Source organism: Anser brachyrhynchus, assembly GCF_964034855.1.
Source record: "Anser brachyrhynchus genome assembly, chromosome: 4".
Lineage (NCBI taxonomy): Eukaryota > Metazoa > Chordata > Aves > Anseriformes > Anatidae > Anser > Anser brachyrhynchus.
Genome location: NC_137698.1, coordinates 1,762,581 through 1,786,428, shown reverse-complemented (window position 1 = coordinate 1,786,428; position 23,848 = coordinate 1,762,581). Strand labels below are relative to the sequence as shown.

The following is a 23,848-nucleotide window of genomic DNA, read 5'->3' as shown; positions in this document are numbered from 1 at the left end:
TTTTGCTGTAGTTTTATCCTGGAGTACCCAGAGGCTGTAAAGATAGTTTCAATATTATTGTTTCCATCAATAATGGATAATGATATCAATAAGACAAAGACAGGAACATGTTAGCCTCAAGCCTTGAAAACGCATTCATCCTTATGCCTTCTGCCAGAGGTGTGTGCAACACAGAAAAAAATTGTAGTAACTTAAAATTTAGTACTGTGATTAGTTCAAATATCAGAAGATACCTATGGCTTTTCAGCCCTTAATTAAACCATAGGTACTTCTTTGTTTCCCCTTCCTAGGTATGTTTTACTTTTATCAAGGATGGAAAGCCTAAAATGTTTCAGGACTGTTGACTGTGCTTTGTCTCAGAAATGGCTCCAACCTGGGGCTCTCAGAATTACAATAAATCTGTGGTTTGCTCTAAATGAGCTTAGTGCACTTGCCGGGACCGGAAATCATGTAGTGTAACTAAGGCGATAGTCCATTCACAGCTTTAATTCTCTAAGGTTCAGAGAGCCTCCTGCAAAGTGCTTGCTTTTAGTGGCTCTTGGAGGACTTCAAAGAACATAGGTTTACAGGAAAAAAAAAAAAAAAGAAGAAAAGAAAAGAAAAAAAAATATGTAAAGCCTAATGCAAATGTGTTGTTTCCTGTCAGCTTTTCTAAGTACATACAAGCATGTTACAGTTCATTGCTGAGGAAGAGAGCTCAGTTTTCCAGTAATGTGCCTTTTGTGCTTTTTCAGGCAGGAAGAGGATCTGTTTTCTGTTTCAGCTTTCAAAAAATGGTATTTAAAAGGAAATCCATTTCTTTTGTCAGACTGCAAGACCAAATGCTATATATTACATATACCTTTCATTTAGGCAGTGTATCATGATATAATTTCACTTAATTCACTGACATATTAAAATGTAAAAGTATTTCTTTCTGATACTGTTTACAGAAAAGAGGAAGAGAAATGAAAAACAGCCCAGAAGAGTTTTTGAGGGACATACTCTGCTTCTCCTCATTTTTTGGGCAGGAGTGCTTCCTGGAGCTGTGAAGGTAGGCTTCGCTCATCTGTCCAAAGCCATGCTTGGATGCTGGCCTGTGTGGAGGAGGGTTTAGCTGTCTTCACCACACAATCCTCCACATGTGGAGGCTTTTTGGAGCGACTTGGTGTGGAGTGACAGTGAAAGAAGATGGTGAAATGGGCGACACTGGAGGAAGGGTTTGGCAGGCCAGGGGGAGAGAGACACACACTGGGTGCCATTAGCTGCGAGTCTGCGAGCACAGCTTTCCTCTCTCTGCAGAAACAGCTGGTTCTTTGGCGTCTATTTTTACCTGTTTCTAAAGAGCAGTGAATTCTGTTTTGAAAATCTTGCAGTAAGCGTGCACACCAGCCTGTAGTATTCTGTAGAGTTTTATCTGTCTTCAGAAAAAAGCAAATAGACAAACAAACAAACAAAAAAAAAAGCCAAATCCCAGAGTCCTTTTGAGGACAGAATCCTGTGCAGTATGTGAGGATCCAAAGTTAGGTAGTAGAAAAGAAAAACTACTCAAAGTCAGGCGTAGTAATTACTAGTGTCTCCCCAGTGTGTGATTATTCCTCGTTCTGTCCTTTCTCTGGCTTTATTCATATAGCACCTGCTAAGACTTACTGTGTTTTGTGCATTTTTCCCCCATCTGTTACAAGCTCATGTAAATCCTAGGCTAATTTAGAAATCCTTTATCTAGGATTTTGCTTGTTCAAAACAATTTAATAATCTGTGCAGAGAAAGTTGTATTTTAAAAGTTTTTAGATTGTATTTCATATCTTCATAATGTAGTGAGCACAAATGGCTATACAATCAGCTATATCTGTTTAAGCTTGCTAAATCATAAAGAGCCATGTTACAAAACAAGGCAGAACTGTTCCAGGCAACACTCTAAATTTATGGGACAATGATGCCAGATGACAACAGAATTGCAAAGAAAGTGCTTAGTACATCAGAAATTAATACCTACTGAGTCTTTTTTTATGGTGATAATTATAAGTATTCGCTCTGTGTTTGAACATAATACACTCAGAACAGCAGTTTAATAAATGTACTAGAGATTATTGAAAAAAATGCAAGTTGCAGGTCATGTTTGGGTTTTCATTGGGCAAATAACTATCATTTTCTTCTCAATGAAAAATAAAATTGCAAAGTTACAGGAGGTTTTCAGATTCAGTGCATACAAATGGGTAGTTTATATCTGTGCTCTGAGCAGCTCAGAGGCATACAGTTGAAAATAAGCAGGTCACGCCTCTTGCTCTGACAAGGCCAGTTTGGTTTGAGGACTCGCTGGATGGGGCTGACTGCAAGGTGCACTCACAGAGCCTTGGAGGTCAGTGGTATAAATGTTTGTGGAAAGATGCTGTCGCTGTAAAAATCTGAGGAAATGTATTCCTGGCAGGCAGGTAGGTAGGCGTTCAAAAGTAGAATTTGGGCCTTGATAAATGTTGATATATTAAAAAATCATTAACATTGATTTCTTCTGCATTGCACTTCTTGAGTGTTTTTATTCTACATTTTTTTCCATCTTCTCTCCAAGGATTGGTGGGGTTGGAAATGTACTTTTTGTTACGAGAACAAAATGTCTTTTATAACTCCAGGAGCTGTTACTTTAGTATTGGACCACTGACCAAATGTTGTCAGAGATGGCAATGCTACTGACTCTCATTTAGTCATTGATGGCTACCTTAGCATAAATACTCACCAAAGTACGAAGGAGAGAAATGCTCATCCCTCAGCAAAAGGAGAGGGGGAGTCTGCAGCCTCTCTCTGTGCTTGGCTGACTGAATTTTTCCCAAAGAGCAATCAAACCTTTACATTTTACACTTCAAATAAAAATTTCACTACCTCTACCTTATAATCCATTTATTTCATTCATATTATGTACCTGTTTTATTTCAAGTAGCAAATCAGATATAAACTTTTATTTTTAATAATGAATCACACTTCTGGGCACACTTAACCAGAATTCATGTATGGTCTATCCAGTATCCTCTGTGCAACTCTTTATATACAATAAAAAATATACAGCTTAATCAGTTGTAACCTTAGTTATATAACAGAATGGCTGTTGATCCTATATTTGATGAAATCATCCTTTTTTATTCATTTCAGATGTCACAGTCTCATGCAAAATGCAAAAGCCATATAGTTTATTTCAGCTGAAATCATAAAATTGAATTATTTGTTTCTAGACATACTCTTTGCTAATTTGTGACACAGTAAATTTGAGTCGGTTTTTTGTCTTTTACCACAGCTTGTCGTACACATTCACATACATTCCCAGACAAACAGCTGTTGGAACTGAAGAAGCATTCAGCGGAATTGGTGGTGGTGTATAGCGTAGCTTGACTAATTAGGCCAGCATTTACTGTGGTTAACGTGCAATTTATTCAAAGTGCAAGGTACGTCTAAAGAGGGTTAGTAACTGTGTTTGTGTTGACTATGAATTTCCCTCCTCATTTTTACCCCTTCTGATTTGGAAATTTCTCTTGTCTGTGTTACTCAGGAGATGGTGTTAATACAATGTAAGATGTTAATGAGACTTCAGTCTGTTTAGCTTTGAGGTATGACATTTTTTTCCCCTCGCCTCCTCTTAATGATCTGATAGTATGTTGCTACAGGAAAGAGAGAGAGATGTATCTCTGGTAACTAAAGGTCAGGGGCCCTAGGCTGCATGGGCTGATGTGGTGATCAGACCCGAAGAGAAAAGGGAAGGGTGATGCTTCCTCAGTGTCAAGAGTGGCCTCACAAAAGTCATGTATCTGAAATAACAGCAGTCTGAAGCCTCATGTTGCTCTCCTGTTCAGTGGTGCTGGAGAAAAAAAAGCCGAGATCCTTCAATATTTAATGATGGCTGAACAAACTTGGAATGAGCTGAGGAAGATGAAAAGTCACAGAAGTTAATGCTCCCCAAATACAGCAAAGCTCAGTAGTCCTTAAAAGCAATTAAAATGCTTTTACCATCTGTTAAGTAATTACCTATCGTCATTAGTTATTAAAAGTAGAAGATGATGTAAAGGGCACAAACAATATAAAAAGAACAGTTAGATTCTTGTGGGTTTCTTGAATGAGGTCATAAAAACCTGATTATTAGTATCGAAATAAAAATGACAAATGTACACAGGGGGTTTTGTAGTTGTTCCACTTAAAAAAGAAAACTGTTACATTTTTCTTAACACTAAAAAATTTAGCTTGATTCTTGCAGTGGTTACTAGTATGATTTGAAGTTTGTTTTAATATTTGTCTCCAAAAAATCAACCAAAGACCAAGAAGATTTAAGGTTTCCAAATTTAGTGAATTATAGCTCAGCTAAAATCAATTACAGAAAACACAATTTGAGGACCACACTTTGGAACAGATTAAAAGCAAGTAACCAAAAAGCCCCTAAGCTATGTGTGCTTTTAAGCTGCATGACTGTGCACACAAACATATGCGTACATACTGCCATATTTAGTAGTATGGTTTTCTAGGGTTTTTTCTTCGTCTTAGTAAAGATAGGTTCCTCAAAATGTATTTCTTTCAACGTAGTATGTGCACATCTTTATTTATTTATATATTTTTGATGGAGTTTAAGTTTATATCTCTAAGGTTGCATGAGGATCCTTGTGTATATTTTATATTTTTAAGTTTTATTTCATTCAGAGAATGGACAATGATCAAAGTAGATAGATTTCACTGCAAGTCCATAGTACACATTAGAGCTATATAAAGAAGATAGAGCTTGTTCTCAACAATTTTTAAGATGTGCTTTCAGTTGTGTTTCATTAATTGATTCAGGGAAAAAAAAATTCCTAAAAATGATGTGGTTTTCCTGTAAGAGATTATCATTCTGTATCAGTCAAGAAAACTCAGTAGTGTACAGGTTATTTTAAATGTATTTAAATGTGAAATTTGATAATTGTGACTATTTCTTCTCAGGTTTCTTGCTGAAAAAAAAAATAACACAAAAACCACCACCTTGCAGACGCATTATTGAGCCTCCCATAAAACTAAAATTGGTTGGAATTAGCAATGTTCTGCTGGGGGCAGCTGTGAGAGCCAACTTTACTCATGCTACAACAGAGTGAATGCCAGTGAAATACCATCCTTAGCAAAATTGCTTGGCTGTTTGCACAAAATCAAGAAGGTCCATAAGTACATAAGTAGAAAAGGATCAGCCACAGCCATGTTGCGATGCACAGACAGGCAACCTGTCCAGAATGTGTAGTTCAGGACAACAGCATGAGAAATTCCTGATATCAAAAGCGATTAATGCCCAGGAGGGTGGCCTACCCTGGCCATGTAGTTGCGCACACAGACACACACAAAAAAAAATATGCTGTTGAACTTTCTTGAAATCAGAGAGAAAGCAGTTTCCATGCTGTCCAGGCTAACTCTGTTTTATAGCTGCAACAACAATATAATGGTGTGAGAAATGGCCAAATCTTTATAAATAATAAACACAGGGGGATAGAAAATTTCTATGGGAGGGTTAGCAAAATAATCATACAGTAAATAACAAAAACAAGATATTAGGAGAGCAAAACTAGGGCCAAAGAGGTTAGATTGTGTAACTGGGATGCAGCAAGGGTTTTAATGAGGATGAAAATGAGAGGGGGGAAAAAGACAATAAAAGGAAATAAAAAAATCATGATTGGTGCTGCTACAGGACTCCTTTCAAGCAGCTCCGTGCCTGATCAATGTTGTTTTTTCCATCATTATCAGGTTGGACCTTGCTTCCGCACCCAGGAGGGAGATGATGTGTTTTCCCTAGCTGAGGGAGGATCCCCAGGAGATCATACCAGCACTGACCATGGATAGGAACAACTCAGGGACAGCTCAGCATCATCTGCCCTTCCCTTTGCATCAAGCTGGTGGATACTGTGGCTGCAGATATAAAGGTCGGTGACGTCTATATTCAAGACAGGTTGTCTGTGTACCTGTCTGTACATATTGCCTTCTTTCTTTCCTGAGGTCTCTTCCAAAATCTAGTGAAGAGTATTTAAGTATTTTGCTGCTTTAAGTACTTTTTCCCTGGGCACATTGGTACCACTTTTTAAATATATATATATAATGTGTGCTATTTATAAAATACACCACATATTTAAAACAAACAAATAAAACCCCACTATTTTTATTTTGGTTTGGCAGCTGCAAGTCTAAACATTAGGTAGAGAACAGAGACATTAGGTTTGTGTTGCCAAAATCCTACTGAGGTACCCTTTCCCATTATTTTTTCCATCTGTTTTGTTTCTTAGAGATTATTGCAGCAGCTTAAGAGTTTGATTTATTTGTGCCAAGGCATAGGCAGAGAATTTGAGAAGAGTCAGAACTGCTTAAAACCACAATCTTAAATGCTGAACTATTCTACATGTGAAAATACTTTCTGAATTTTGTTCAAAATATCCAACCTGATTTGCTGAATGAGGACGGAGAGAGAACTGAGGATTTTTCTGTCAATTCTTCCCCAGTATTACTGTAGGGAATATTTAAATACACCATTTGCAGTCAGTGCATAATAGCATAGAGAGTTGTTTTTTTTGTGAACAATGATTCGTGAAAAATTACATTTACCTTTTTATTAGAGTAAAAACAGGGTATCAAATACGTACTGAATTAAATTTTTATATGTACCTTTCATGTTACGCTACCTCATCTTTGTGGCTTCAACCCTCAACAGCAGTTTTGGTGGATTTGTTAAGGGCAGTATGTGTTTGGATGATCCAGTGGTAAAGAAACCTAAAAGAAAGACAATATTTGCAAAAGTGTGAGCACTTGAACCAAACTTTTCAGTCTGTGTTCAGACACGTAACAAAAAGCTGGACTATGAAGTCACTGCGTACCCAAAGACTTGCTTTATGCAAGCAGCTTCCTTCTGCAGAATATCTATGTCCATGTGGACAGCTTAATCTGCTCTCAGCCTCCCTGAGTCAATGAAACATGTCTCCAACCCATAAATAATATTTTCTCACTGGCGAAGAGCCTCAGTCCTAGAGGCTGATTTATAGACCTTTGGGAGGAGTGAGCCAGACCTTCAGGCCAAAGACTCAGCACTCCTTATTTTAATATCCAGGAGGATATAAAAGTGGTGAAGCTGCAACCCTGACCTTCTTGCCTTTGGGGGCCTCTCCTTCCTGGGAGGAGGAGGAGGACCTATTCTGTCAACTCCCAGCTGCTCACCCTGAAAACCACCCTAATTACCTCCAAAACCTTTCCAGTGGACTGTCAGCACTTCTCTTTTTGTATTTTGATTGAGCACTCCTGACAACTATTTTCTCAGAATCCACCTATTGAGAATGAAGCTTAAAAATGTGAAATTTATTTGCTTGCAAAATCTGTTCTCTATGGGCATACACACCGTATCTCCAAAGACACACAGTTCACTGTTCTTTCTAACCATCCTGACCTGTAAATCTTTTGAGGGTGACCTGAGAAACTGGAAGCTCATTGTCCTCATAAATCGTCCAGAGCACCTGTGGAGGCACACTGAGCTCTCCAATATGTCTGTGTTGTGAATGATCTTTATCAATGCAAATAAATTTTTCTCAGGACTGGTAACTTGAAGTATTTAATAAAGTTGAGAAGGTGGTGTTGTGGGGATCTTTCTTCCTGACTTCTCAGCAGAGACAGGTCTGAGTAGCAGGTATTGATGTAGGTATACTGTAATATACTATATATCAGTAGGAGTAATTGTTGTGTTAGTACTGGAATATTATCTACTAGTAGATAGGTTTACTAGGGCATAAGCTGTTGATGTGGCTGCAAATTTAGCTTGCCTGAAAATGGAAAGGGAGCTCAAGAACTGTGTCACAGCCATGTAGACGTGACCACATGGTCTGCGTAAAGGTAAGAGAGATGGTAGGGGTTTCTTTTCAATAAATGAAAATATATATATATATATATATCAGCTAGCCTGATCAGGAAGCTATATACATCAAAAATCATGTTTTCAAAATAGTAAGGATGGACACTTGAGGGTTTGATTGTTTCCTCCTTTAAGTGATAGCAAATCAGTTGAAAAATGTAGATTTTGTCTGAGGCCTTACAACCAGTTGTAAAGTCTAATTCTGTGTTTCCTTTTACGTCAGCAAGCACTTTAGGATTTCATACAAGTGTCAGTATGAGGATTCAGAACAAGCACCCAGGGAAGACTTTTAATTTTGGTGAGCAGCTCACTCCTATTTACAAAGAGAGCAAGTCACTCCTATCCTGGCTGAATATCCAAGATGCCAGGACTGCCTATAATCCTGTGAAGATATCACCTGTACATTTAAAGTCCCTTTGTTCTGAAAAGCATGCAAAAAAAAAAAATCATTTTTTTTTTTCTTTAGAAAAATGTGGAAGGGTTACCTGAGCAATGGTTCAGGAGAAGACTCTAACCAGGGCATCTCAATGGCATTTGTAAGTTACTAAATTACTGCTGGATGAGTGAATATGCGAGTTGGTATGAGCACTGATTTCTTGATACATTCTTAGTAAATTTTAAGTTATCTTCAAAGCTGTGAGAAAAAGTGTGACAGTTAAAAAGTAAATATAAAAATAAAGTTTTTGAACAGTCTGAACTCTAAATAATTAATTAAAACTGAAAAATGTAAGAATTGAAGCTGAAATAATTGTTGGTGCTAATATTTAAAAACTCTGAAATGCCTGCATGTGCACATGCATCATTTTTTATTTTTTTTTCAAGATACCAGATTTCACCTGACAGAAAATTATCACCCCTAAACTCGTATTTTTGGAGATGCTTAGTGTCTAATCGGTTAGTGACAGCAGTTAACAATGATAAGCCTGATGCGTGGAAGTAGAATAAACGTGAGCACTCCTACCATGGCTGTGGCAGCATGGATGCCAGCTGGCAGGTCGGTGCCGGAAGGTGACGGGACCTGCAGTGCATGGGGAGGGACTCAGCCCCAATGAGGCATGGAGGAGGCTGCTGGCTAGAGCCAGTGCCCTGTGGATGCTTAGCAGCCTCCTGGTTTACCTGCTCTGATATGCTCCTGATTGCCCCACAGGTGCCTTTATTCATTAAATTCAACCCCTACCAAGAATTTGGATGGGATAGTGGGAACACACAGAAGCCCAAACTGTCAGTGATATCCTGCATTTTCAGCTAGAGGCACAACAGCCAATTTCTTGATAAATATTGCTGTCAGCCTTCTGTTGTAACAGAGCTTTGTACTTTTGTGTTCTCTGGAAGTGTTTTTATTGTTGTTATTGTCATTTTAAAACATTACATAACTTGAAAGAAAGCACTGGGTTAATGTGATGATGGAGCCAAGAGTTACGTGTACTAGGGATTTGTGGAGGACTGTGAGTGGGCAGTGATGCTGTTTGACAGCAGGAAGTTCAATGCAGTCTATATCCACCAGAAACAACTAAAAGCAGCAGCTGCCCCACGCAGACTCAAGGGCCATTGCCAGTGCAGTATGAGAGCCAAGAGGTGCACAGGGCACAGCTCTGAAGGACGAGCTTGAGGAATTACACTGCTTAAAAAGGAAGGGAGAGGTGGGGAAGTAGGAGGTGAAGTTTCTGAGCATCGCAATTCTTCCGTGATTTGTCCAAGGTGGACTGCTCATTAGCGAGGAAAAATATTCACTGTTTTGTTGTTGTAGTTGTTTGCTTGTTTGCTTTCTACTGCTGGGTGGCTTTTCTGTCAAGTCAGTGAGTTGAATCAGCCTCCAGCAGGGTTGGAGAGGAGGTGCCCCAAAGGAGGGGACATCTAGGGACCAGGGCTCATGTGATGTCACGCTGTGCCTAGTGGTGAAGGGGCTGCACTGGTAGCCTTGGAGCTGAAGAGACCTCAGAGTCCTGCTGTGGCTGCCAGTGGCTTCACCACGGTTGCATGTGAGGGCTGTTGGGTGGAAATTGCCTGATGGTTGGCATCAGCAGCATGAGCCAACATGGAAATGGTCATCAAAATATTTGTGTGCAAGGTAGGCCCTGCTGGCACCCACAGCTCCTACCCTGAACAAGCTTGCTTGTACACATCCCAACCATTATCACGGAGAGGGCCAGTGGAGACACGGATGTACAGTATTTATCATCATGTCAGTGACTGCTCTGATATCCGTGTGTTCCTGTGCTTGTTAATCCATGCTCTCCAGCTTGTTGATTTAAATACCTTTTTGTGACATTTGGGGAATAATGGAGCATGCTGACCCAGAAGGAACTTCTGAAATGCTGTCTGATATGATATGCATAAATCAGAGCCTATTCATTCTTCCACATGATCCCTTGCTTGTGTTGACATGGCTTCTGTAGCAAAAAAATAGAGGTACGTAGAGAAAGCTGCTCAAGGAGAAGACTCATTGTACGTGTTACGACATCTGTTTCAGTCAGAAGAGGGATTAGTCCTGGCAGTGGTTCCCTAGTATTTGTTAAAGCTGATGATAGGCAGTGACAATGGCAGCTGCTTCTTTTGATAGCGCTGCTGAGGAAATGTTGCCTGCAGTAGCAAAGCACTTCACGGGGATGGGGGCCTGCTTGTGCTGCTCTCAGAGAGACCGTGACACCTACAGCCTTTACACTTCTGCAGGGCAGGCCATTGAAAAGTGAGGTAAGAAGGTGTTATGCTTATGAATGGTGCCACAGAACCTTTTAGTACCTGTAGGCTTGATCATAGCTGTGAGTTAGAGATTATGAACTATGGGTCCCTGAATCCCTGAAGGAACGTGCTTGAGATTAGGTGCTCAGGCCACAGTAAAAGGATTTAGTCTGTCCGAAGCCAACACCTGGTACTTCCACCTTAGTGGGATCAACAGCCTGATGTTCAAAGATATATAGTATCTAGGCCCTATATATAACATAGAGGAATGCTCAGGGCCTTAAGAAGGCCCTTAAGAATTTGGGCAAGGAGAGAAGAAAAATAGTGCACAGACAGGACTCGTCTCTCCAGACTTTTTCTGTTGTACGTGTCTAAGCCCTTTTCTTTATATGTTTTTTTCTTTCTTTTTTTCAGACTCTGCAGAGAAAGGGTGAAGTTTTCCCCCTGCTGCACTGAATAGCTTTAATACTGGTGTGTAGCTTAGCTAAGGAAAAAGAGAGTTCCTGTCACTCAAAATAGTACTCTAATCATTGAGCTACTTGACAAAAAAAAGTATATCCCAGTCTCTCCTTTTCAATCTGCTGTATTTTACATAGAAGTACTAAACATGAGTGAGAGAGAATGAAAAAAATTGATTTCTCAAGGCTCATGATGAATAGTGGTGGTGATGGGAAACGCTGGTTAACTATATAGAGACTGCTGATTCCCTCCCTCCCTCCCTTCCTTCCTTACTTCCTTCCTTCCAATCCAGCAAGTTACTAAAAGAACCTATAGATTAAATATTGAACAAAATGTTTCCTAAGTAAGTGTGGCAGCTAATAGAGCAGAGAGTTGTGCTAGTTTTTTCTTATGTGCTATCTCTCTACTTTTGCTGTTCAGGGAAAACTCTTGATACATCTTTGACTCTCCTGCTTGGCAAACACTCCAGCTCCTGAGCAATGGGAAGAACAATGGAAAGGCACTTCTGTCTTCAAATCAAGCCAGTAACTCCTCGGAGGTTGCATAGATCTGCTCTAGAAGTGAGTAAAGTTATTTTGTTCTCTCTGCAGATGGGATTCCCAGAGAACAGGCAGCCCTTAATACAGTACTCACTACTTAAAGCTGAAGAGAAACAGAATTAGTGGTTTGAAGAGGCAACTATGCAACTACAGAGAAGGCTATAAAATAAATTCACAAAAATTGTGAGCCTGTGTGCAGGGAGTTGTAATGCTTCAATGCAGAATTAGGGTCCATTTTTTTTGTTGTTTTCTGTGAAAAAAACTATTGAGAGGCAAAATATTAAGAAGGACGTTAGGGCTGAACCATTGCAGTGATTTTTCTCCATGACTTTATTATAGTAACCATATCCTCAGTAACTGTAGAATGTAAAGAGTCCAAGTGGTGCTGAAGCAGCAGGAGAACAGCTGAAATGCCTCAGACACAGGCTCTGTTGCTTCAGCTATTGCCAAAGGGAGGTATTTGGCTTGTCAGAGAAGTTTGTATATAAATTGAGTGAGGTTATTTGTGTTTCAGTGTTTCTTAAAAGTTAAACAGCCTTTTTAAAAGGAGATTTAAGTAAAATCAACACATGCATTCCACCCTCCTCCCAATGGGGAAGCAATTAGAAAAGCAAGGGAAGCATTCCCAAACAGCACTGCTTAACAGACAGTTTTGAAGAGCTTTTTTTTTTTTTTTTGCCTAATAATAATAGTAACTTGATGTCTTTTTTTTGTCTTTATATCTCACTCCCTAGTGGTTTAAGCATAGACAACTGTGTATGAATCTTCTATTTTGTCACATTTTCTGAGAGTATTGCTACTGTTATTTTTTTCCTGTTCTGTAATAGGAAAAAGATACAGGAGAACAGAAGATAATGTTTGCCTATTTATACCTCACATATTCCCAGGAGCTCAATAAGAAACAAAAGCTTCCAGAAATACAACTTCACATTTTTAAGCATTTCTCAACTGGATCTTTCCTAGATAGTTTTCTGAACATTTGTAGGCAGTCCAATTTGGTCATTGAAGGTGAAGGCTGACAGTTTTACAGTCAGAAATTGTGGATTTTGTTCGTACAATCAGATGATGTTCAAAGCTTATACCGAAGTGAAGGGATGGAATTCTGTGCCTCATGGTATGAAGGAAGGTGAAAGAACAGATCTTAGTGGTTTGCTATGGTATTAAATTTTGGTTTTGAGGATCTGTCAGTCAGACTTTAGAATATCATGTCAGGTTCCCAGAAGATGAGAAATATATAAGTAGTAGTCCTTTGTGCTTTTATTTTTACTTCTATTTTTTAAATATGTATTTTACCATCACATGAGTCATCTGTGGCAGAGCAGGTTTCCTCTCCTATGCACTACATAGCTTCCAACCCCTTGTACATGTGAAATTGGGGTTTTATAGAAAACTTCCTTCCACCTGGCAGGAATTTCAGAGCAGGACCATTCCAGCACTGAATGAGATGGATAATATTGCAAAAATTCTAGTCACGTATCACGCCCTGTCCTTGAAACACTCTTTGTTTCTAATTTTGTTTCTTTGTTCCCCTGGCCCCTGTTACTCTCAGTCCAGGTTTCCAAACTTTAAATTCCTTATCTTGGTCCCAACCTATTTACCCAACAAGTCTAGCCTGACTGCCCTGATCCCCTGTCCTGCTCAGTTCTCCTTTCTATGTGAGTTCTTACTGCTTGCCACCTCTAAGATATCGTCTGGAAAATCACTGCGTAAGTTGAATGAGTCAAACCTGAAATTTCAGTTGAGATTTTAAGTTGAATTCTTACTTAATGTTCTCATATGCAGTAGAATTATCATGTGATGATGACTGAACTTATCACCAAACTAGTTACTGTGGACATTACACTAGCTATAATATCACTTCTCCACCACCCTTTCTCTCTGGTTCCCAAGGGAAACATGATCATATAATGCCCTCTTTTCTCATCAGTTAACCAAGTTCAGTGGAGACTTCTGCAATACTCACTATGAAATGTGTGCTTTTGACATTTGTGTCTTGATTCTTGAAGAGACTATCAACAGACTGAATTTCAACAAAGTGTACCTCAGCAAATACCTTTAGCTGTCACTGTTAGTAAAATATTCTAACACGGATAATTTCATTTCAGCCCCTTTGAAAAACAGATCTCTTTTTCAGCCCTTTTCTCCCTTGGGATCACGATGATGTAAATGTGAACAATACTCTGTGCATTTATGCATGTGCATGTCTCAGAGCCTAAAGGCAGAATTTCCCATAAACATTTCCTAGTTTCAAACAAAAACAGGTTTTCACATTAAAAGCTGCTTTTATGTTTGTGTTGTGAGGAAGTGCTGCCTGAGCTGAATATACTCAGGCAAGAGCACTTCATTAGGTAATTCTTCTCTCAACTGTGCACTCATGAAAGATTTCTGTTTGACCTCAGAGAAGGATGTACATATGTGAAGCCAATGAGCTCTTGCAGTCCCAGGAGTTATCTTTTTGGAAACTATTAGAAATTACAGTAACAAACACAATATTTGTAAAGCTGTTTTTTGAGGTTAACAGCTAAAGGCCATTTGAAATCCCTGCTCCATTTTCCATTATATCCCACTTAAAATAGAGCGGTGTGGTATATAGTCCCTATGGAGAGAGGTGCTAGCCATAAGCCCGTAACTTGAGCCGTCAGTTCAGGGGACTGAAAAGCACTGTTTGGATAGCCAGTACAGACGGGTCTGTAGTTATAACGGTGTAATGATAAACCAATAGCAAAGCAGCTGTTCCTCCTTCTCCCTTCCACAACACCTACCCAACCTTTCTCAGGTTTTCCATGCTGCAAGCTGTATCACAAACACTACAGAGAGCAGAGATGTTGCTACAGCAATGATGGCCAGTGCTGCAGCTTGAGTTCGGCAAGAACTACTAGTTAGCTCTAAGTGTATGCAGTTGGGTGGGTTTGACTGGCTCAGTCAGCATGCTTTATTTGACTTCTTAAGAGAAGACTACAGCCAGTTTCATTTGCAAACAGCAGCTCAAATTGTCTATTCCTTTATAGCATTCACAAAAGCCCTGTATCGTCTGCAGATATTATGACTTTATTTGCAGGCTGGCACTTGGAAGTGGTATTTCAGTTATTGTTTCCTAGCTTCATGTCATCAGTTTTAAGATTTCATTCTGCCTGGAATAGAAATGTTATTTTATCTAATGGGATCTATATTTTAGGAGTAAATAACAGAAACTAAAGAGATCCTGGATGTCACTTTCTTTTTTTTTTTTTTTTTTTTTATTTTTCCAGACAATTCAGTGCACCAGAGACACTGGTAGTTCTGTGAGCTTCCTTCTCACCCTGGTGTTTATGCTAGACAGCCTAGGCTAATGGTTTATAGCAAACAGTAATCGGTTTCTAGATTGAAGGCGAAAAAATACAGATAGTATAAGTGTAAAGAAGATTGTTTTTCTAGTGTCATTGCAAATAGTGTAACTGCTGGACAGTGGCCAATCAGTAACATAGTGGGAGCTTTTATCTTTATATGCTGATGGCATCTTAGACCAATTTAAAATGCCAATAATTGGGCTTTTGTCTATTTAAAACATGGCTGAAGACTAATGAACAACCAGCCCCACAGACCTTTTAAAACTGCAGGTATCTTCAGCCTGTTGAAAAATAAATCCACAGTTTTAATATGCAGAGTGATTTTCTTCACGCTTAAAAAAAAAATTGTAAAAACATAAAATCCAACCCCATATTCCTCATCTTAATATGTGTGAGTTATTCTTGAACATGCAAGATTACGCACTTTATTCCTAGTCCATATCTGACAACCTCTTTTGTGATAGGCCTGGTGATATCATTCTTCCTGCTATTTTGACCTGCTGTTATTCAGGAGTAGTCTGGCTACAGCAGCCCAGCCCGTTTTACATTAACAAAGACTGTGATTTTTAAAGATGAACTCTGAGTGCTTTTTAAAGCCTCTTTCTTGAAAACTCTAGGTTGTGCTTTTGCTATAATAGACCAAATGTTGCTGATGTGTTGGTTTTGTGTTTTCTTCTTTTTTTTTTTATTTTTTTAATACAATGTTTTCCAAATAAATAACAAAATTCCCCATAGATACTAGAGCCTTGGAAGTACTGCTAAACATCCGGATTGTCTCTGTAGACTGCACCATGTAGTAAATAAAATATCTGGATCAGTGCTGTGTCTGTCTCCCAGATATATTCAAAACACCAGCTTTTCTTGGAGAACATTTGGTAAAAGCTTCCTTCATTGCTTTCAGCCAATTCCCATATGGATATTACTTTTTCAGATAGATGTGAAAGTATTCAGATTAGAACAAAGTGAAGTTGTCAACATGTGAGCATAGAACAAAGTATTGCATCATAATTGTATGTGTAGGATGAGGAAAATTTCAATAACGTCATAAATTTTAATTTTTTTTTTTCTTCCACATTCTTACCTTCAATAGAATATTGAAGTTCTGGTCCCTCCTCTGGACCAGAAGACCTTTTTTTTCCCTAAAAAACAGTATTTATGTTACTGAATTCACTCAACAGTTCTCTGTTACCTAAGCAGACAAATGCCTGTCACATAAGTACAAAATACAGCCAACAAAACTAAGACCTTTATTGTTATTTCCAATTCAACAGCTTTATGTCAGTGCAATTTTATGTAGAAAAAGCATTGCACTAAGTAAAAAGTACCGTGCATGCAGTGTAAAGAATGGTCTGAACTAAGTAAACTCTTTTTGTGGATTCGTGAGTAGTTATTGTAGGGTCATAATGAACTATTTGTCAGTTAGTTCTCCATTATAAGAAAATGCATTCTGACATATAAATTGTATATTGAGAGTAGGTTAAATGTGTATATGGCTGCTTAATGGTTATAGTTTGCCTAAATTTCTATTTTTTAATGCTTATATGTTCTGGATCTTTAAATTATGTTTGATTTTTTTTTTTATTATTATTATTTTTATATCAGTAACTTATTCAGGAAAAGTGACACATAAAAATAAGCCAAACTTTTCTGGAAACGTTGATGCCCCATTCCATGTTACCTAACCAGACTGCAACCCATATGGCCACCTCTAAAAAAAATTCCTTTTGCTAGGCAATTGCAGGCCCTACTTGGGATGCCCGTCACAGAAATTTTCTTACCATTTACAAAAGTTCTTCTGTAACGTGTCCTGCTGTGTCTTTTGTTACAATTTGTGTCTTCAGCAGGTGGCTAATGATGGCCCACCCAATATTATAGTTAATGATGATTTTTTACCATATTAGATTAATTGCATGTAAAGACTCTTGTACTAAATTGCAGTTGATACTGACCCAGGCAACAAGTGCCAGTGATAACTTGTTTAATATGTAAAGAGAAGTTCACCTGACATTTTATAGAAACATGTATTCTGTATTTTTATAGTTTATTGCTGTTTGTTTTCTAATTTATCTCTGGCAATGTGATCTTCCAAAGAAATGAAAGGGACTCACTGAATTACACATTCTCTGCAGTTGCATTGTCTTCTGATGCAATCCCACAGAATAATATGATCCATTGCTTTTATTTGTGTCAATTTTATTGCATTATATTATGTCATGAACATGGTTTGCGGTTGAAAAGGGAATTGCACTGCCACAGTATGACGGTGGGAAAATAATTAGGAGATAAATCATGAACATCCTTTATTATGGTCTAATAGCCATGCTAATAGTCTTGTTTTATATTTACATGTAAAAGCTACTTTAAGGGGCAATACCTTCTGATATTTTATTTTATTTTATTTTAAATCAAGATGCTGTTATAACTTACATAACTTGTAAATTATATAAATTGGTTGTCTAACACATGCCTAGACTTTGAAACACAAATAGTAAGAGCCTTGACTGGGGAAGCATAAATTGCCATTGCTTTTAGTGTTGGCATAACCCTTTGTACCTGGTGAAACAATATATATATTTTTTGAATTTAAGAAGCTTTTCACCTTTGTTTGCAGTGGGGATATTACAGTTCATATAGATGACAGCAGTGGATTTTCACCCAAATATGCATGTGTGAATAAAAGAGAAAGGGGGAAAAAAAGATGTTGTTAGAACATGTCACTGGTAAATATGGCCCAGGAGAAGGGACAGAACCAGTGTAACCCTACACTTCGAAAGGGCACTCTTCTGCCTGTCCTCCCACCCATCTGTTCATCCACCTGAGGAAGGTGGTTTTATTTGTTTGTTTCCAGTGTGTTTGGAAAAAGAACTGAAGAGGGATGAATGGCTTTTGTATGAAATTTTCTTTTAAGAAAATAACTGCAAATTGCCGTCATTATTAATACTAGTAATCCAAATCTAATCAAGGAAAAGTAAGAACAAACATTCACTTTATATCCTGCAATCTATATTGGGGCTAAAAACCAAGAATTCTTTTTAATATGTGGTTGGCACTTGTTTTCATTTTCTTGATTTTCTTGTTTTGTTTTTTTTTTAAACATTATGGAAAGAGGTAAGCTATCTTAGGAAAGAGGAAAACTCAGTTTTCATCCTGGATATGCAGAACAAAATGTGAAGTCCAGGCTGAAAAATGTCAGAGTAAGGGCTCCTGTGTCTGAGATGGGTGCCTCTACAAGAGGTACTATAGTCTGTTCCTTTCTCAGGTTTATAATTAGGATTTCTCCAGTATGGTTACAGCTTTATTCCTGACTGCTGATGATGCTGGATATTCAGTGTCATATTGGCCAGTACGTTCAACTTGCCACATTAACGTATGTCTTTGCTTAAATTGTTATGCCAGGTGATGGTAAAAGTAGGGGAAATTGAATACACTGTTGTGTAGTTATTCATTTTCCACAGCCAAAATATTTATGCTCAACCAGGTTATTTGCTTTCATTTAAACTGCAATTATATTTTATAGATCAGGAAAAAAAAATGTTGGAAGTACAATTTCTGAACTTGGAACATGAATGAATACATAAATTGTGGTAATTTTGTTCATGCTGAATGGTATTTTACTTCAAACTGTAAGATGCTACTTAGTGCAAGCAACAGTATCATATTCTGGTCCAGTACTGATTGACATGATTTATTTGAAAGTCATATACAAAAAACCCACATATTAATCCTACTGCTACTGAACCAGTTAATTACGTTGTAATTGGCAATAAATTTACTCTGCTTTTTTTTTCAGTGGAGTAGATACATATTTTAAATAGCAAATATCTTTAGCTCATGTTTTGTTATTTTTGTATCCAGTTTATTTTACATATCATTCCTATTGACTGCCCAAGATAACCAGGAGAGATATTTAGCAAATTGCCCTTCCAACACTGTTTAATTTTTATTTTGCCACTTTTACTTTATAACCACTCAGACTGGTATCATAATGGACAACAAGCTGTAACTCTGAATAGCTGCGTCAAAGACTCACTGTGCTAGATTCTGTCTTCATGACATTATTAGAACTAGTATATTCCAGAAATAATTGTGAGGAGTTAAAAATGCTATCCAAGAAGACACTGTGACATGCAGCTATCTAAAGAGACTGCTCTCTTCATTAATACAAAGAGTAATAGCATTTATTAAATTTGAGGAAAACTGGAAGCTGACAATCTATTTTTAATACAAGTAATTATGTATATAATAATAATAGAATAGCTTTGACAAGCTTCTCAGATCTTTTAAACAGAATTGCTATATGCATATCTGACTCTGTTACTGTTAAGCGGCTAAGCTGATTTATTAGTACATTATTGCCTTACACTTAGTTTATTCTTTGGACATGTTTCCAGAGGGTTTAGTTTCACAGTCTCTTAGGCATCGTATTTTGTTGACTAGCCATCATCTTAACTTGGCCAAGAGCTATCAGATGAGCTTTCTGCCCAAGCTCCACAAGCTACATCTGTTCTTGGTAATTGACAACACAGTAATCCTCCCCAAAAACTCCTTCCTGGGGCGTGTTATATCCTCACTTGCCCTGCAAATTCATCATTTAGATAGTCAGTTCTGCAGATCAGTCACCTGCCTTGTACATTATTTCAGCAAAACTTCCAGTTCTATGGAATAGAAGATGTGATTGGAGAGAAAGAAGGGATATTATGAATGACAGAAAGGCAAGACTATGAAAATCAGGGAGCGTTTAGCAGCACTGAGAAAAAGATTCATCTCAGATAGCTCAACCCATAGCATTTGCCTTGTTTTCCCCATGAAAGTCAAGGAGTTTGAATTTCAACTGGTTGCATTTTCTGTGTAATGTCTGTGCTGTTGTACAGCTCGCTTCCTTAATGAGGGCATTAGATGAAACTGCAGAGATACAGTCACATTTTCAGTTTTCTACCACCATATTATTTAAATAGGGAAAAGAAGAAGATGTGGGTCACAGGTAACCCTAGCTTCATCCTTACCATTTTATTAGTAAATCAGATTTCAGCAAGAAAGAATCTGATGGGGAGAGAGAAAGTAACTCCTAACAACACAAAGGGAGAGAGTGTGTTGGGTTTATATATTCAGTTAACTGAGGTTACTTCCTTCTAACAGTCTGTGAAATAGCAATCTAAATTAACCCTGTGAAACGACAGCAGAGAGTTATGTCTGTCTTCTCACAAAGTCAGACTAGTATGAGTGTTCTGGAGATTAGATTAACTTGTTTTACTAAACTTTACCATTCTCTCACTTCTCATCATTTTATGTGAGTTTGTCTAAGGTGTTTGCATTGTCTCTTTCTACCTTTATTAATGGATTTCTCTGAGTGCACAGTGGCTGAAAAGCAACCTGACACAGTGACTGCATAAATTTGGAAATCTCTTCTTGAAGTGTGTGGTACAACCCGTGTACTATTGGGTGTCCAAATGGATTTAGTGTATCATAACACTCCTAGAAAAACAAGAGGACAAAGAAGATGGGATTGCTAAGGGAGACATTAGATTTCATTTCACACTGGTAATAGTTTAGAGATATGTGCCGAGCAAAATGGGATTCAATTCTGCAGCACTCCTCTTCTTTATTGCAACTAAGTGATTTCAATATCCAATCTAAAGTGATATTGAGTGTTTGATAGAAGGGGGATGAAATCAGGGAGTCCTGAAGGCTCAGAGGAGGCCACAAATCTCAGACTGACTCGATGGATCCTTTTGGAGTCATCCCACCTGACCTTAACCTGTCTTATTTAACCTGCAGGCTGCTGGTAAGTACCTTACAATGTAAGATATTGTTTTGTGTTAAAAGGAACCATGCAGCTAGATTGCATTTTGGACATCAGTTGATGTAACTGTAGTTATGGCTTTGGCCATGAACTTGTTGCTTTCAGAAACATTTATGGCTATAAGTTTATTGCCCAGCTGGTGCTGCCTGGTAAACATATCATATCTGGGAAATGGTTTAAAGCCCGTAGCTTTTCAATTTATGCTTGTTGAAATTAGATGAAGTTTGCTACACAAACAAGGAGGCTGACCAGAAGTCCAAACAACAATGGTCACAAATATTGTATTTGGGTACCACTTCTCAAAACAAAGAGGCTCCTTTCTCCCAAGATGTATATCCCGCTTCTGATAAACATGGAGCTGAAAAAGGTGAGTGTTGTTATTTGCTCTACATATTTAACAGTCTGTCATCAGAGTAATTTCTCATTTTCTTGAACGTTAACTCAACTGTTAGTAATCTGCATTGTTTAACAATGCACTCTGTAAGGATCCTAAATGAAATTAGAATGTTAGGAGCCTGAGGAAGGGCAGTGGAACTACTGAAAATATTTTCTTCGGCTTCTATGGATTTTCAATAAGAACTGAAGAAGATTTAAGTGAGGAAGGTAAAGAAAAATGCATCGGACAAATGCTCTGTATGTGTATATATTAATGAGGGTTTCACAATTCAGGTTTTGTTTTCAGTGTAACAGGGTTTTTCTGTGAGAAAGGCTCAGGAGCTACACTGTATTGTCCTTGCTTTGCTTTCAGAAGCATTTAGATTTCTAGACTTACCCTCACTTTCTCTAACACAATACTGAGTTGCTCATAAAGTGCCATAAAATTACAAATAAAATAAAAGGCTGGAAAAATTTTAAATTCACGCCTCTCAGTTAAACAATCATCTATTTTATTCTATTTTATTTTTTTCTGGAATGAAAAGGCTACTAACTTATGTTAGCATAAAACACCTTTTACAGTTTTTATTAAATTCCCTGAGAGCAAACTTCTGCTTTTGGTCTTCTCCTAAATCTAACTGCATATTTTTTTTGCATGAAAACCAATGTGAGTAAATAATACACAAAAATGACTGTGATTCTTAATATGGCTTTATTTAGTGCATGTACCATATTTCCATTTGAATGCATAAATTGTGTTGACATTTGACTCAGTCTGCAAGGGCATATAAAAAAGAAAAGTGAGCTCTCAGCACTTCCTGTATTAAAAATGCCTTTGGCAGTATAGTGTAATTTTGGCCAGACAACCATTTAGCTTTCATTCTCTGGTCAACAAGTTTGCTTTTAAAAGCCCTGACAGCAGAGGCAGGCAGGCACTCGTGTCTGTTTACGGCGCTCTTCTGCAGGCTGCGTCACAAGCTGGCAGGAGAGCAGGGCAGCGAGCCTGGCGTTACCGCTTATCCTGTCTTCACAACCAAACGTAGCTCCAGGGTACAGAGAAGCTTAAGCCATTAATATTGGTTTCCTCACTAGGCGTTTATGTAAACTGACATCTCTGGCAGTGGACAGGCCTTCTGCATAGTCATCAGTAATTGCTTCTAAAATTTCATTAGAAGTACAAAATGCACCAACAGTGGTGTACTCAGATTTGAAGTGGCATGGTTTCATTTTTTATTTATTTTTTAACGTGAGCAGATAATCTACTTTGAGCGGAGGTACATTGCATATGGCCTGCGCAATAATTTATTGATTTCTATAGCATCCAGGGACCTTATTTTTTAAGAAACAGAATGACTTTGTAAGCTATGTATTACCGGTATTATTTTTAATGTGCTCTTGGCAACTGAATTTTCTTCTCTGCTGCAGAGAATAATGAAACGAGATGGATTTGCTGGATTCTCGTTTATTTAAAAAAAGTAATCACAGTAGCAATTTACATATGTTTCACTGTTGCATCTAGATTTTGAATATTTACCATAACTGGATTAGATTCTAGTTACGTACAGAACTGAGTGGAAAATAAACTGGCGTCTTGATTTGCATTTATTCTGCATCAGTGGTTCCCCTGTCAAATTTGTTCAGTGTGGAAGATTTGGCCAAGAGCTGAGTCTGTGTATTACCTGCTACTGCAGGCAAAAGCCTGAAGTCTGTGTTGGCCCAAATCCCTGACATATATAAGGAATGACATATTACTGTACAGAGAATGGGAATATAGGAGTTATATGCTTAATGTTCAGTCAGGAAGAAGAGGGTTTTTTTTGTTGATGGTGTAATTTGTTGTGTTTTTTTTGGTTTCGTTTTGTTTCGTTTTCTAGAATAGTCAGGAGTAGATATATATAGTGTGAAGGTAAATGCTGAACAGAAGGTGATCTCAGTGTATGATTTCCAGGTAGCTTCCTTATACTATTCCTGCCCTGTAAGGTAGAGATGGTTTGGGGGAGCATGAACTGCTTGTGCTTTGTGACTGTGTTGGCACTAGACCAGACAGCAAAAGAGCTGTCTATTAGCTCTGTGCAGATGAACTAAAATGTTCCCTTCCAGTCAAATGTGTGTGATAGTGGGAGAAAAAAACAAAACAAAACACTAATTTGTATTTATTCCTCTTTATACTTTTTCCTCCTCATGGATTTTGTTTATAGGTATAGTTAGCCCAGTGAAAGCTAAGAAAAAAATAATTGTGTGCTTGCAAACCATCCATTATTATTCAATGGTGTATGCTTAAAAAAAAAAAAAAATTCTATTTCTGTACTTCTTTTCAGTCATTATTTTCCCAGTTTTGTGGGAAACCTCTTTTATCATATCTAATGCCAGAATGCTGGTGTGGGGTGCCTTTTAGTGGCTCAACAGAACCCAGTTCTCTTCAATAAGGGACAGAAGTTTTCCTCATGTACTTCAGAGCAAGCTATTCCCAGAACATCTGTTTAAGAGTTAAGTACTTGTTTCACCAGTCCTTTTTCACCCTGGCACTAGCCAAACTTTTAGTAGAGAAGTATAAATCACCCTTTATCCTGCTGTTCACCGTCACCCTCCCTGGGCTGTCATGTACAAAACCCCTGTCCTTATATACAGGCCTACGTTGTGATCTCTCCAATAGATCTGTGTTCATATTATTGCAGATTTACATTTCTGATTTGTAATTCTTCCTCTCTCCATCCAATAGAAAATGGAAGGGCCTTAGAGGTGGATTTAGTACAATCATTTCTGCTTGAGGTAGGTAATACATTAAAAAGCAGAACTACTTAAATTGGATATAAAACTG

At 38.0% G+C, this 23,848-nt stretch overlaps 1 protein-coding gene across 2 annotated transcripts in view; it reads left to right on the top strand.

The window, feature by feature from the left end:
- LOC308194824 (uncharacterized protein) overlaps positions 1-23,848 on the top strand; it is a 128,903-nt gene that overhangs the window by 18,213 nt on the left and 86,842 nt on the right. The window contains exons 11-20 of one of the 2 annotated variants that reach the window (XM_080591278.1): positions 933-1,033; positions 3,263-3,410; positions 3,515-3,572; positions 5,713-5,888; positions 8,319-8,388; positions 10,946-11,002; positions 11,411-11,550; positions 20,873-21,022; positions 23,426-23,516; positions 23,750-23,799. In XM_080591278.1, coding sequence (XP_080447404.1) covers positions 11,470-11,550; positions 20,873-21,022; positions 23,426-23,516; positions 23,750-23,799 — 372 coding nt within the window. In that variant the 5' untranslated portion in view covers positions 933-1,033; positions 3,263-3,410; positions 3,515-3,572; ... (2 more) ...; positions 10,946-11,002; positions 11,411-11,469. Of the gene's footprint in view, positions 1-932; positions 1,034-3,262; positions 3,411-3,514; positions 3,573-5,712; positions 5,889-8,318; positions 8,389-10,945; positions 11,003-11,410; positions 23,800-23,848 lie in introns of both variants that reach the window. The other variant, XM_080591277.1, reaches the window with a different exon arrangement.